The 14,504-nt window shown below is 54.0% G+C and overlaps 2 protein-coding genes across 3 annotated transcripts in view; both read left to right on the top strand.

Moving 5' to 3' along the window:
* BEAN1 (brain expressed associated with NEDD4 1) overlaps nucleotides 1-2,584 on the top strand; it is a 36,832-nt gene extending 34,248 nt beyond the window's left edge. For both annotated transcript variants that reach the window (XM_086689271.1, XM_086689272.1), the window contains exon 5: nucleotides 421-2,584. In XM_086689271.1, coding sequence (XP_086545397.1) covers nucleotides 421-748 — 328 coding nt within the window. In that variant the 3' untranslated portion in view covers nucleotides 749-2,584. The remainder of the gene's footprint in view (nucleotides 1-420) is intronic.
* A 6,233-nt stretch (nucleotides 2,585-8,817) lies between these two features.
* On the top strand, nucleotides 8,818-12,705 carry LOC147573424 (uncharacterized). Its single transcript, XM_086689260.1, has 2 exons — nucleotides 8,818-9,262; nucleotides 9,876-12,705. Exons 1-2 carry the CDS (start codon nucleotides 8,921-8,923, stop codon nucleotides 10,974-10,976), a joined length of 1,443 nt encoding a protein of 480 aa, XP_086545386.1. The 5' UTR covers nucleotides 8,818-8,920; the 3' UTR covers nucleotides 10,977-12,705.
* Nucleotides 12,706-14,504: the final 1,799 nt, after the last annotated feature.

Here is a 14,504-nt window from a genome sequence, read left to right as displayed (position 1 = left end):
TGGGGGGCAGTGGATGCTTTTGTGGCCCTGCAGCTTCGGGTCTGGAAGGGCCACTTTGGGGTGACTTGAGACCCAAGAGGGTCAGGCAGCCCGAGGTTGCTCCCACTAGCACTGCTCACACTGGAAGATGCTCCATCAGCAGGGGCCATGGTTGTTCTGAGCAGTCTGAGACCCAGGGTTCGGTGACAGGCCCCCCCACATCCACACAAGTTCAGGACCAGAATCCGGCCTCAGTGGTTCTGGGGTGCCTTTCCTGGGGGAGTTGAGGGTTTCATTAGAGCCAGCATGGCAGAGGCCTGGCTTGGTCCACACCAGGGCAGCTGTCCCTGCTGATGGGCTCCCGGCCCTTGGGGAAAGACATCTGCACCTGCCCCTAAGGCCAGGTTCCGCAGGGCCCTGAGGGAACCTCTTCTCTTGTAGTTATGAGGAGTGTATGGGGCCAGGTGCCACCCAGCTGTACATCCCCACGGATGCACCACCACCCTACTCGCTGACCGACTCCTACCCCGTGCTGGATGGCATCATCGATGTGGGCGGTGGCCGTCACCAGCAGGCACAGAGGATCCTGGGCCAGGGTGGCCTCCGCACCGTCTCCATGGATACCCTGCCCCCTTATGAGGCTGTGTGTGGGGTCAACCCCCCATCAGGTCTGCTGCCGCTGCCAGGACCAGAACCAGGGCCAAGGAGCCCCCAGGGCTCACCCATCACAACCTGGGCCCTGGTCTCTGGCCCAGAAAGGATTCTGTGAGTGACCCAGCTAGCTAGGTCCTCCCGGTCCCTCGGGCTGAGCCACAAAGGGCGTGCACACACACACACACACACACACACACACAAGGGCATGCACACACACACATATACTGATATGCACACACAGCACTCCCACATGCACACACATATACACAATCGTACACACACACACACACACTGACACACCCATGTGCGCACACACACATCCAGATATGCACCACACATGTACAGACATGTGCATACACACAGCCCCCCCCCACATCCACACAAAACCATCTGCTAAGGTTTCATTAAAAATGAAGCTTTCTTGACCTCCCGTCTCCTCCCCAGCCTGTTGGCCATGCCTCTGCAGACAATGCTGGGAGAAGACAGGTGGAGAAGGGACAAGAGCTTGCTCTTCCCTCTCCCTGGCCTGTTTGCCTCTGCCCTCACCTGGCAGGCTGTGCCCAAATTCTGATTCTGCCTCCAGAAACTGCTCGACCATCCCAGGTCAGCCGCTTGCCCCCTCCACCCCGGGGCAGCGTGCCCTCCTGGCTGGTGGGACAGGCTTCAGTGAGGTTCAGCTATACACTGTACCTCTCCCTCAATTCCAGGGCAGCCACAACATCACCACCCTGCCACTTATGGGGCAAGGGACACGGGTCTGGGGGCTCAGGCACAACCTGGAGGTCCTCACCACCCACCTTGCCCCCTCCCTAACCCAGCGCCCGCAGCCTGGTTGTGCTGGCGGAGTTATTTAGGAGGCCCCACCCCAAGCGGCAGGTGATAAGCAGGGTCCTTGGTGGGCGTGTGACGATGGTGGTGGTGGGTCAGAGCTGTCCCCATGTCAGTCCAAACACTGCCCAGGGCTGAGGGTCTTCGAAGAGGAAGGTGGCCTAGGCACAGCTCTGAGGCAAAGAAGTGGCCCCTTGTGAAGTGTGCATGCCCAGCTGACCATTATGACCCAAGTGTGGGCTGTCCTCCTGGGTGGCCGCTCCTGCTTGAGAATTATGAGCCGATGTGTTCTGGTCCTGCCCTCCAGGGTGTGTGCAGACATACAAGAAAGGGGAAGCGGGCCCCCTAAATACTAGCATGCCACCACGAGAGGCCGCATCTGGGCCTCACTGCCAGGGGCTCCACAGAAGGAGATATATGGGCATGACTGCTCATAGAGTGGCCCACAAATCCCAGCAAATCCCATCCGAGACCACGCAAGTAACAGAGCTGATTTCTGAAGACCCAGCCTGCCAGAGAGGGGCAGCCGAACATCTTCACGGAATGTCCCGCCAGCATTGCCGACGGCAGGAAGTGGAGCCTGGAGCCCACCCTGCCCCCCACCCCCATCCATCCCCTACCCACATTCCAATTCCTCTATTGAAGGGCTAAGATATTTCAGTAATCCCTTTCTTGAGAAGGAGGGTATCCAGGATGGCAATCGTGAATTTTATTTTCTGTAGAAATAGGATTTCTTCTGGTGCAGAACTGAAAGAAATCCGTCCAGAGGTTCTGTGGCATCCTGGCACGCCCGACTCCCACCAGGAAAGGGACCTTGTTTACAAGCAGTTCTGTCCGCCTCTGTGGTGTACTGTTTTCTAGGCAAAAAATATCTGTCTGTTGTACTGTATAGCCTTTAAATGCACTCCAGGGATGAGACTTTTAAGAAATGCATCCTGCTTCTGCAACCCTAGAGAGTACTGGGGGGAAAAAAAGATTAAAATCCCGAAGTACTCATCAGTGTTTGAGGGGTGGAGCTAAACAGCTTTTCTTGTTCCTGGATTAAGCGCTACATAAGCAACAATGTATCTTTTCTGTGTTCAAAATAAATATATCGTATCAATAAAAATGTTGCAAGAAATAACATTCTCAAAGAGTGCATGGACTGCAGGAGGGGGGGTGGTGCAGGGCAGCGGGTGGGCTCGCACCATCTGACAAAACAAACAGCAGCAAACTGAAATATCTTATTTCCCCCAAGATGGGCAGCCCTAGAAGTGTCACTTTCCTATTGACATGGATATTTGGCAAGTCGGTGCCTTACACGAGTTCCTTTTTTTTTCTTAACCTCACTGAAACCCGACATCCTCTCTCAGAGACTTGTCCAGCGTAAACATCACCAAGACAGGCCATAAGTTTTGGACTTGACTCCGGGAACACCAGGGACTGCACATCTTCCTTTCACAGCGGTTGACTCTCAGCACCCTGATGGCTTCTTCAACTCCGAGAAAGGGGGGGGGGGGGGGGGCGGGTGGGAGAATTTGTAATTGGACTGAAGTGAGTTGTTTCCTTTTCCTTGAAAAGATTCTTTCCCGTGCTCTCAGCTTTGGTGGTTGGTCCCTTGGCTGACAGAGGCTGGTTCCCTTCCACTGTCATCCTGCCCTCCCACTCAGACTCAAGCGGCCTCCACCAGCATAGTCCTAGACCCCTGAACGCCCTGAAAGCTGGTCGGTGGATCCTGAGGGAAGGCCAGGTCCTAGCCGTCCTGCATCCAGTCCAAGCCCACACTGCCACCTGCTGGCTGCCTGCTGTCAGTGCTCAAAGCAAACACGTCGGGCCCCTGGAGAGGAGCACTTCCCTTCTCCCACTTCCAAATCTACTGACCGCGGACATTAGCAGTTGGAGACAGGACTTGATTGGGTTTTGAGCTGGTCTGCCACCTTTGCAATGTTCCATGAGGTTTAACCATTCAAGCATTCCATTTTCAGGAGTCCCTCCTGCTCATCAGTTTCTCTCTCTGGGCACAACAGCCTGATGCCCTAAGTAAGCCCATCTCCCCGTATGCAAAATAATTATTCCTCGGTCTGAAACACCACTGTGGTGCCTCGGGTGCCACTCCGTGCTCTGGGGCCCTCTCCCTGGGAACGAATGTAGCGGCCCTCATGGTGATGGTGTCCAGTCCCGTGCTGACTCCAACCTGAACCACCCCACACCAACACCCGGTTCCAACAACACACAGGATCCCCCTGGATGGGGTGGGCTTGGCATTTCCTGCCTCCCCCCATCCATGACACAGCCCATGTCCACATACAGTGCCACATGCAATGTCCTTCTGCACACTCCTACAAGGAAACTAGCCCCCTCTCTCTGCCAGGGCCTGAGAGCCAAAGAGCACACCCCAGGCAGTGGGCTCAGCCTGGGGCTCATTAGGGCCCCAGTGAGATCGGAGGTGACAATTCTCAGGATGGCAGGAACAGGAGGGGGCAGCACCAGACCCTGGGACAGGAGGAGGGTGCAAGGGATTGATGAGGAAGGTGACCCGGGAAGCACCAAAAGCAAGGGGGCCGTGAAACAAGGAAGGGAAGGAAGCCAATTCAGGGTGTTGTAGTCATGCGGGTCCCCTTCCAAGGGGCACGAAGTGGAGAGCACACCTCACAGCCCCCTGCCAGGAAGAGGGGGTGGATTTCTCCCACTGGCTCTCAGACTCTCAAGGGTCACTGTTTGAGGCCACCCTTCAGAGAACATTAGCCCTGCCCCCCTGTGCAGCTGAGCAGACTTCTCTGGCCAGAGAAAGTCTTCAGACAGGGGGGTTGCAGCTGCTGGCAGATAAAGTCCTCTCCATGGTCAGCATGGTCTGCCACTGTGCCAGTACCTATGGGCACAGTGCGTTCCAGGGTCTCGGACAGGGCGTCAACAACATCTGCCTCACGTGCACAGCAGAAACCTCCAGACAGAGGAAGGACCGTCGATACAACGTATGGCTGCCCGCAGCTGCTCCTTGGGACACCGACCGGCTCCACCTGGCCAAGCCCACCTGCACATATACACCCAGGGCTCTCTCACACCAAGTTCCTCGCGACACCCTCAGACACACGCCCACGTGGAGCATCACTCAGCTCCCACTACGCTTGCGCAGGTGGCTTTGGGGCACACACACTAGTGCCCCCACACTCAGAGCTCACACCCTCCAGGGTCCCACATGCACACTCCAAGGCCACCCACTCAATTCAGGCATCACCGCTGGTGTCCACCTGATGACTGACCAGGTTGTGGGCCACGAACCGTGGAAGGACAGGCAGCTTCGATGCGTGAGACGGCAAATCTTCTGTCGTGGGCTCTGCTCTGCTTGACCTCACGCTGAACCTCTCAGGCCAGGTGAACTCTCTCAGTCAGAGCCAATTACCGGGGTCAGGCCGGTATTTCCGGGCTGCAGCAGGCTGGGCACGCCCTTGCCCCCAGGGTCACAGCCCAGCTGCGCCTGCTCAGCGTCTCTCCTAGGAATCCCGGGGCTCCAGGCGCCCAGGCCCAATGGTCACAGCCCCAGCCATGCCACACTGACTCCCCACCCGCCTGACCCCTGTGGTCCTGGGGCCGCCCAGCCTTCTGCTCCTTAGCTTGTGGCTGCCTGATCCATGACCCACCACAAAACTGGCACTACTTGGATTACAGGGTAAAAGAAGGCGGCTTTGGGGGAACCCTCCACCCCCCGGCAAGCTCTGAGCACTGTCACCCACCCCCGTGACTCACTGCAAGAGACAGAAACCCAATTTGAAACTTCTTAAGCAAGAAAAGATATTTATTGGCTCACAGAACGAAATTGTCTAAGTGACAATTCTGACTTCAGGCATGGCCAGATCCAGGCAGTCCAAGAATATGGGCAGGTGTATTGTCTCTCTTGGTTCTGCTGCCCACCTTCATCCTCCCACAGGAGCAGTGGCTGTGGGCACCCCAAGTCTATGTTGGCAGGCTCATGATCCAGCCTCAAGGGTTATCTTACTGCCGGGCTCCGACATCTCCCCCTCCCCAGCCCTTCCCTTGCTGGACTGTTCCTGCATGTCTGAACCATCCTTGCCAGACTGGGGGCCCAGGGTCAGGATTCAAGCTGGTTCTTCTCTGGGTGGTGGGCCCCGGGTGGGGGGAGGTGGCGGTTTGTGGAGTGGACAACTAGCGAGAATATTCAGTTCAATTCTGATGGAAACAGATTCCTCCCTGTGTTTCACGGCCTTGAGGACAGTAAGTACAGCAGTCCAGACCTGGGAGCCCCAGACCAGACAGCACCCACCCCTGTTCTCCCCGTGGCCTCTGAGCTGCTAGGCTTGGCGGGGGATTTGGGAGGCTCTGGGCAGCAGGGACAGCTCTGAGGGAAGGCTAGGTGCTAGGACCCAGGATGCTTGGCTGCCCCCTCTTCTGTCATCAGCTCACCGTGTGACCTTCGGCCAGATCCTTTCCTTCTCTGGGCCTCAGGACCAGCCCCCCAACATATCCCCAGTGTTCCCCTCACCTCCCTCTGCCCCCTGCATTGTCACCAAAGTTAGTCACCCTGGCAGGCAGAGAAAGCAGGTTCTCACTAAGCCAGTTTCTCTCCGAGGGCCCAGAAAGTGTGAACACAAAGCCCACAGTTCAAGAGGCTACAGAGGCCCAGTGGGGAGGAAGCAGGCACTGGAGGAGCTGAGCTGACCCCAGCACCGAGAGCACAGGGAGGGGAATGGTTCCAGGCACCCTGCCCAGCTTCCCCCATCGTGATATCGGTCCACCCTGGAGAGACAGTTCACAGGCACGATGGGTTCCCTGAGAACCGAGGAGCAAGATGTCCAGAAAGTGTGAAGTAGTTACATCAATAAGTAACTAACACACGGTGTAGGTGTGGTGGCGGAGATTAAATTGTGTGTACCAAGTTGTTACACTTTGGCTATGAATAGGAAAAAAGATACAAACTGTTTTATACACACACACACACCACCACCACCACCTTCCTTGGCCTGGTGACTGCCTCTTCAGCACAACTCGGTGGCCTGCAACTCTGTATATCCCCCTCCCCCAAATCTTCCATTTCCATTCAATGTTCTTACAAATCTTTGGTATCAAGGAAAAAGCATGGCCTTGGGTTTCAGATAGTTTGGGTGTGGTAAACTATGTCCTCCAAAGGTGTCCAGGCCTGAATCCCCAGAACCTGGGAATATGTTACCTTCCGTGGCAAAGACACTTCTCAGGTGTGATTAAGGACCTTGAAATGAGGCGATTAGCCTGGGTCATCCAGGTGGGCCCAATGTGATCACAAGGGTCCTCACCAGAGGGAGGCCACAGGGTCAAAGTCAGAGAAGATATGATGAACTGAAGCAGCAGGAAGAGAGAAATGAGAGATTTACACCCACTACATTCCAGAATGGAATGTAGCGGGGTCCATTTTCAAGCAGTACTCCAATTGGGAAATGACTTCCCAACCACAGGGACAGGAATCGCCCTGGCCACTGAGCTCAGCAAAGACTGCAGGAGGCAGGGGAGCTAGAGACAGGAAGCAGAGAGCTCCCAGATGTGGTGAGCCCAGGTCTCAGGCAGGTCCAAGGCCAAGAACAAGGCAGATGCCCTTCCCGGTGACTGGAGGGCCAGGAGGCCAGCAGAGTCACAAAGCAACCTGAGGATCAAGAATGCTCGGCTGTGCAGAGAGCGTGGGTGGCTCAGTCGGTTGAACATCCAACTGCGGCTCAGGTCATGATCTCGCACGCAGTTCATGAGTTTGAGCCCCTGTGCTGACAGCTCGGAGCCTGGAGCCTGCTTCAGACTCTGTGTCTCCCTCTCTCTCTGTACCTACCCCCGCTTACATTCTGTCTCTCTCTCTCAAAAATGAATGAACATTAAAACAATTTTTTAAAGAATGCTCGGTGGTGTTACTACAAGGTCATAACGCCCCCCCAGTGGGGCTCTCCAGGCTGCGAGCCACCCAAGGGCAGGGACTTTATCTCCTTTGCTTCTGAAGCCCCCAGGCTGGCATGGACCGGGGACACGGGCTGGCTGCTCAAGGATAGCACTTCCCCTAATAGCACAGGAGAACATGGAAAGGGACCCCGCATCTAAGCAGTTGGGAGATAGAACGCATGCCGCTCCCTCCCAGCAACTCACACCTGCTCTGTGAGAAGTCCTAAAGCCGAGAAGCCGAGGGACCGTAATTAAACCAGCAGAATCTATTTGGCCACAGGAAACTGTTACTCCCATAAGACTGATTACAAACCCCACCAAGTGCTCCTTATGGAGCACACTTTGAGAAATGCTGACCCACATGGAAGGAGTGAGTCACCGAGCGGCTGAGTGAGTGAATGATGACTTAATTAAGTATTGGGTGAATGAATGGAAGGAAGGAAGGGAGGGAAGAAAGCTGAAGGGAAGGAAGGAAGGAAAGCAGGTAGGGAGGGGGGAGGGAGGAAGCCTGGCTCTAAATATTGCTCCCTACTCCTATCTCCCCAAATTCACTTTGCCCTGCCTGGTGGTAAGGGGCTCAGACAGTGGGGGTGAATCAGGATCCTAATGGGTGCTGCCCTATTTATACCTGGGTCTGTTTTAAAGGGAAAATCCTGTTGTTTATTTAATGTGCTTCCTCCTTAGGCAAGGCTGGGGTATGATGAAAGACATTCTAGCATGATCATGACTCCTCCAGGGCCATAGGGCATAAATGGGATCTCAGGTCTGAGAATAAGCCAGTGAACTGTAAAAGGACAAAAAAAAAAAAAAAAAAAAAAAAAAAAAAGGTGTTAAAAGCAGGGAGGGAGGGAGATTGTTCCCCCAAAGCAGTCCCAGGATTTGCGTACGGATCATCTGGGAGGCAACCCTGGGAAGCACAACAGGAATCGGGAATTAAAACAAGGGTGGGAGAAGAGCCACTCATGAGGAGGTGTGCACTCATGAGCAGGTTACTGCAGGGGACAACCGGGGATGATCCCACTGGGGACCCCCTAAGAGAGTGGAGAACACACCCCAGAACTGTCCTGCCTGGGGCAAGAAGCTGGGAGTTCTATCCACCCACCCTCCTTGGCTGGTGCTAACACCCTGGGACTTGGAGCCTGTCCCACACACACCTGCAGCCCGAGAACATTCTCAAGCATGAGGCATAAGGAGCCTTAGCTGGTGGCATCCAAAGTGGGCTGGGGGTTATGGGCTGGCACGCAGTGTCGGCTGCAGAGGGGTGTAGACGGCTGTGGGCACCGCTGTCTCTGTTTCCCCATTTGTTTAGGGGACGGGACAAGGACCGAGCCCGACCTCAGCTCTGCTCCACTGGAAGGAGGTGGCACAGCCCCAGCAACCCTCGGGTCTGAGCCCCTCAGAGCGACAAGCAAAGGCAGAGCCGGGCTGTGTGTGGCTTTCTCTTTTGCTAGCACAACTTCCTCTTCAGCTTCCTGACTGAGCAGTGGGGCAGGACGGAGGTGGGCCAGCCTGGGCCTGGCCTAGAAAGGCCCACACAGCTCTCCTCGGCACCCAGCCCCTCGGAGCCACCATGAGCCAGCCCCAACACCCTGGGCCGGGTGAGGCTGCTCCAGAGACCCTCCTGGGTGACCTCATCAGCTACTACCAAGAGGAGGCAGGGGCCGGCCGGCTCCGGGTCTGCAGGCAAGCAGCCCTCACCCACAGGGCCCGGCGGTTCTCCGACATGGGGCCCCCCCTTCAGCTCTATCCGCCTGAACTTGTGGCCTCCAATCTGCGGGCCACTCACTCCCAGGGGGCACCCAGCCCTACCCAGCCTGTCTGCCATGAACTGGTGCAGGCACTAGAGTTCCTGGAGCTAATATCTGTCAACCTACTTCTGTTTCCCTGGAGGAAGGAAATCAGGTCCCTGAAGGTAGGCACCACCATGCCTCTGAGCAAGGGGGTCTCGGGTTGGAGACGGAGCTCTGCCTCTGGGGGAAACAGCGTGTCCATCATGCCCACTGACTTTGGTCCCATTTTATAGTTGGATAAACTGAGAGCCAAAGAGGTTAATGCAACTTACCTATGGTCACCAGCTAATAAGTAGAAGAGATAGACCTCAAACTCAGGCAGCACACCTTCCAACCGCTAAACTCTACGGCCTCTCTAAAGACAAGGAACCAAGGAGCTCATAATAAACAGGGGAAGGGGTCTAGCTTTGGAAAGCTTTAATCTCTTCTGACTCCAGGCCAGGACTCCTGGGTTGGGAGCCAGGATATCGGAGCCTCACCCCAGCTCAATCTCTTGCTATGTGACTTGCGACAGGTCCTGTCCTGTCTCTGGGCCTCAGTGTGCCCTTCTATAAAATGGGACAGAGGATAACATGATCATGGGCCAGATGTCCCTTTGGCCAAATGCCCCAGCCCAACGGCTTCTCAGAAGCCTCCAGTGCCCCCCTGGGCATCGGCCCTTGGTCCTGCCTGGCCATTCACAGCCACTTTGCTGGGCTGTGTCCCACCTCTAATAAACATCCCTGTTTGTTCCAGACATACACTGGGAACTTTGCCTACCGGGTGCAGCCTGTGCTTTCTGAACAAACACTGCACACCATTCTGGGCAGGCTGGGCTATGTGGCCACCTCTGAGGCGGAGTTTTCGCTGGTCCAGGCCATCAGCAAGGAGGACGCCGAGCAGATGGTGTTTGAAATCTTCCTGGCGAGAGTTACATGTGAGGCCATTCTGGGGACCTCGAGCAGGCAGGTCCTGGGACTGGGCAGAGAGAAACCCTACCGCAGGCGCAGCTCCAAGAGAAAGCTGGCGAAGGCCCACAACTGCCCCGAGGGGGCCCAGCCAGGCCCCCAAGAAGGGCTGGGATCTGAGAGGGCCCTGGCTGAGGGCCCTGACCATCAGAGCACTGTGCCAACGGCCCCGAGCCTGTCTGAGGTCTCAACATCCCCCCGCACCCTCCGTGCCGGCCCCCAGCTCCCCCTAGACTCCCAGCGCCGTGCCAGCACACGCTCGGACAGTGAGGAGTTCTTGACCTGCTACAGTGACCTTGTTCTGCACCGGACACCCCTGTTCCCCAGGGACTTTCCCCTGCGCGGCCTGAAGGGAGACCAAGCCCAGGGCCCAGCCCTGGCTCCCAGCCCACCTGCAGGTGAAGCACTCACCTCCTTGGGCAGCAGCGGTGAGTGGTCCCTTGTCCCCAGTGCAGCTCCTGAGAGCAGAGTGGTCACCAACCCCAGGCAGCCCCGGCTGACACCAGGCCCCAAGTTGTCAGGGAAACCCTTGGACCCAAAGCCAGAAGCACAGCCGGAGCCGACCGCCCCTGACGCAGACACTGTTCCTCCAAACACTTCCTCTGAGTTGGACGAGCTCTGTGAACACCTCTCCCACCTCCTCGGACCCCCAACTCTAGCAGACCATCCTGGGGGCCTCCCAGGCCCTGGGGTTGAGGACACTAGACAATCAGAACCTCTCACGGGGCCAGAGCCAGCCGCTGAGGCCGGGGGCCCAGACAGTAGGATCACCCAACTCTGGAGGCCTACTCAGAACCCCCTCATGTATGGGGGCCCCCGACACTATGTTCCCCCAGGGGAGCTGGAGGGGCCAGTTCTGACCCAAGAACACCACCCAGGCAATAGCTAAAAAATGTCACCCCTGGATAATACAGGGACAGAGACCCGGACTGCTCTTCCACCAGGGAAGCGACCCCTTGGAGAGGTGGCAGATCTGGAACCCACAGCTTGTCAGGGGTAGGGATCAATCTGCTAAGCAATCCATCTGGTCTCAAGTCCCACCTACTGACTGTGTGACTTTGGGCCACTCGCTCCGGCTCTCTGAGCCTTGTTTCCTCACCTATGTGGTCGGACCTGCTCACAGGAGGCTGGGAAGTGTCCGTGAGGTGAGGTGAGGTGTGCACAGTGCCCCTCGGTGCTTCCCTTGGCGGGGGGTGCTTCCGGTCCCTTCCCATCCCCACTAAGTGTGTGACCCTGGGCATCTCTGAGGGGCAGTTTCCTCCAGCATCCTCAAGGGAACTGTCACAGGACAGGTGAAGAAAGCTGTGTAGATAACTACACCCTTAATGCGCTTAGACTACTCTGTCAGCCTCCCTGCTCTGTCTGCTAACTTCTGGTTAATAGAGAACAAAACCATTCCCGGGAGCACAGGATCACACGCGGGCTCTGCATCCATGGGTTGGGGGCTCCACTCATCTGGGCTGCGGCGCCCCCTCCCCCAGCCATCTCTTGCCCCCACACATGCACACGCACCTCACAAGTGGGCACATCCAGAGGTGCTGCTCTTCCCACAGTATTCCCACCCGCTCGCTCCAAGCAAATGACCCCATCTCTTTGTGAGCTAAAGCCAGAGAGGATCCTGTCTGAACCAAGTCCTGTGACTTTCTTGCTCAATTCTCCCCAGGGGCTCCCAAGGCCACACCAAGCCCCACAGGCCCCTCACTATCCTTTTGATCTCATTTCCCGCCTCTTTCCCCCCAGCCTACTGCAGACAAGACAAACTGGCCTCTTAAGGGTTCTCAAACAAGCTAAGCCCACCCCTACCTCCCAGCCTCTGTGCAAACTGTTCCCTTTCCCCACTTCGCATCCCGTCTCTATCTTTCCTGTTATTCACAACTCACCTTAAATGTCACCTCCTGGAGAGGCCTTCCATGGCCACCCATCTATCACATCAACTTAATTTTCTGCACAGACATTTTAAATGTACTTATTCATTTTCCATCCCCCCCCCCCCGCCCTCCTAGAATATAAGCTCTTCGAGAAACTTCATCTTGTCTCATTCACCTCTGTTTCCAGGGATCCATCAAGTGAGTAGAAAACTTAGAAAATACAGATGGACATAAAAACAAAAGCAGTAGTTACCATAATATCCACACTGGGAGACACCCAATGTTAGGATGTTAACGCATTTCCTTCTGGTCTTTTTTTTTCTAAATTTGGGATTGTAGTATTTACAGTGTTGTCTTCTGCTTTTCTTTACCACGAAGGGAGTTATTGTAACTAATTTTAGATTTAAAGAAAAGTTGTGAAATAAGGCAAGGAATTCCTTTGGAACCCTCACCTTGTGTCCCCTGAAAACGACATCTTATATAACTAGAGTATGATGATCAAGAACAGGCAATTAACACGAAGACAGTATGATTAACTAAACTGCAAACCTTTTTTAAATGTGACCAGTTTTCCCATGACTACCCTTTCTCCATTCCAGGATCCTTTCCAGGACCCCATAGGGCATTTGTCCTTTTTCCTTCATCCCCGCCGCTCTCTGCCCCAGTCTGTTACAGTTCCTTAGCCTTAGTTTTGTCTTTCCTCATCTTGATGCTTTTGGTCAAAACTTAATACTGATTTTGTTGAATGTCCCTCAGTTTGAGTTTGTCTGTTTTTTTTTTGTTTGTTTTGTTTTTTTATAGTTGAAGTGAGGTTATGCATTTTTGGCAAGAATTCCATTAAAAATGATGCTGTGTCCTCGGTGCATCTTACCAAAGGGTTCATCTTATTACTGGTGATGCTAACGTGCTGCATCCCTGGAATAAACCGCTTGTCCTAGGAGCCCTGGTGCCTCTTACTGGAAAATGATGTTTAGACACCAAGACCCAGGTGCCAGGTGTGCTGTTACTGGGTATCATTGCTTCCAAGCCCACTCGGGGGGCAGTCAGGAAACATATGGATGTGTACTAACCCAGGCATATACATATGTGAGTTTATTTCCAAATCTATATAGAATTTTAAAACCATGAGTGTTTATGGATTCCTCTGATTTTAAGCCAATGACACAGGGTTGCTTCTACCTCACCCCTTTTACTTGTAAGTTCTTTCTGTAGAAGAGAATGAAACCTGGCTCCTTAATCTATGGTCTACTTGTTTGTTCAGGTCCAATACTATAGTTTTAGAATTGTTGACCGCACCTCCGTGAGAAACACTTTTAAAACTCTATCATAGCATTTATGAAGACTAATTTTCACCTTCACTCTCGCCGCATCAAGGTACTGTTTTCCACAGTTACTCAGGCAACTTCCTTACTTCCCCACCCCTCTGGTGTGGTCGTTTTTCACTTGTGATGCTCTTAGGGTCAGCTGTGTCTGTATTCCGTTTTCCATTCCCCCTACATCCTAGTTGATCTTGTTTGTTTATTTCGGGGGTAATGGGACACTTTTCTATGGTTCTAAGAGTCAGTTATACAAAAAGACACATTCACACAAGTGTCATTCCCTTCTCCTCCCTGCAACCACACCTCATCCTTCCCTCTCTACAGCCTCTGCCCACCAACCTATTTAGTTTCTGGATCATCCTTCATTTCCTTTGCATCTGTGTATTTTTTTAAAGTTTTTATTTATTTTTGAGAGAGAGACAGAGCACCAGCAGAGGACGGGCAGAGGGAGAGGGAGACACAGAATCCGAAGCAGGCTCCAGGCTCTGAGCTGTCGGCAAAGAGCCCAACATGGAACTCGAACTCACAAACAGTGAGACGTGACCTGAGCCAGAGTCAGATGCCTAACCGACTGAGCCACCCAGGCGCCCCTGCATCTGTGTATTTTCTTGGGTCTCTTCTTATACAAAGGGTAGTGTACCAGAGATACTCATCTGGACGTTGTTTTTCACTCAAGATTGCTTTATGTCCTGGAAATCATATCTGTTCAGAAAGAGCTTCTTCATTCTTTTTTCCACTCCACTGTGTGGCTGCACCATAGTTTATTTGACCACTCTGTTACGTACAGGTCTTTAGGCTGTTTCCAGTTATTTTGCAGTTAAAACCAATGCTGCAATAAATAACCTTGTGCATAGATATTTTTATATTGTAGAAAGTATATATTCGATACCACGAGTGGGATCCCTGGGTCGCAGTGTAAGTGCATATGTACTTTGTCGGACGTTGTCAAACTTCTCTCCAAAAGGGCTGTACAAAGTTACACTCCCACCAGCGATGTACGTGAGTACTTGTTCCCCACAGCCTCACCAAAAGAATGTGGTTTGTTTCCCCCCACACACCCCTGTCTGGTAGGTGAGTCAGTGTTCTTTCAGTCCGTCTGGGCTTTTATAACAAAACACTACACACCAGTGGCTTATACACAACAGAAATTTATTTCTCACATTTCTGGAGGCTACAAATCCAACATCATGGTGCCAGTATGGTGGTGTTCTGGCGAAGGTCCTCTGCCGG

Source organism: Puma concolor, chromosome E2 (genome assembly GCF_028749965.1).
Source record: "Puma concolor isolate L17-30 chromosome E2, mPumCon1.1.hap2, whole genome shotgun sequence".
In the NCBI taxonomy this organism is placed as follows: Eukaryota; Metazoa; Chordata; class Mammalia; order Carnivora; family Felidae; genus Puma; species Puma concolor.
The sequence above is the reverse complement of the archived record's forward strand: the minus strand, read 5'-3'. Positions and strand labels throughout refer to the sequence as shown.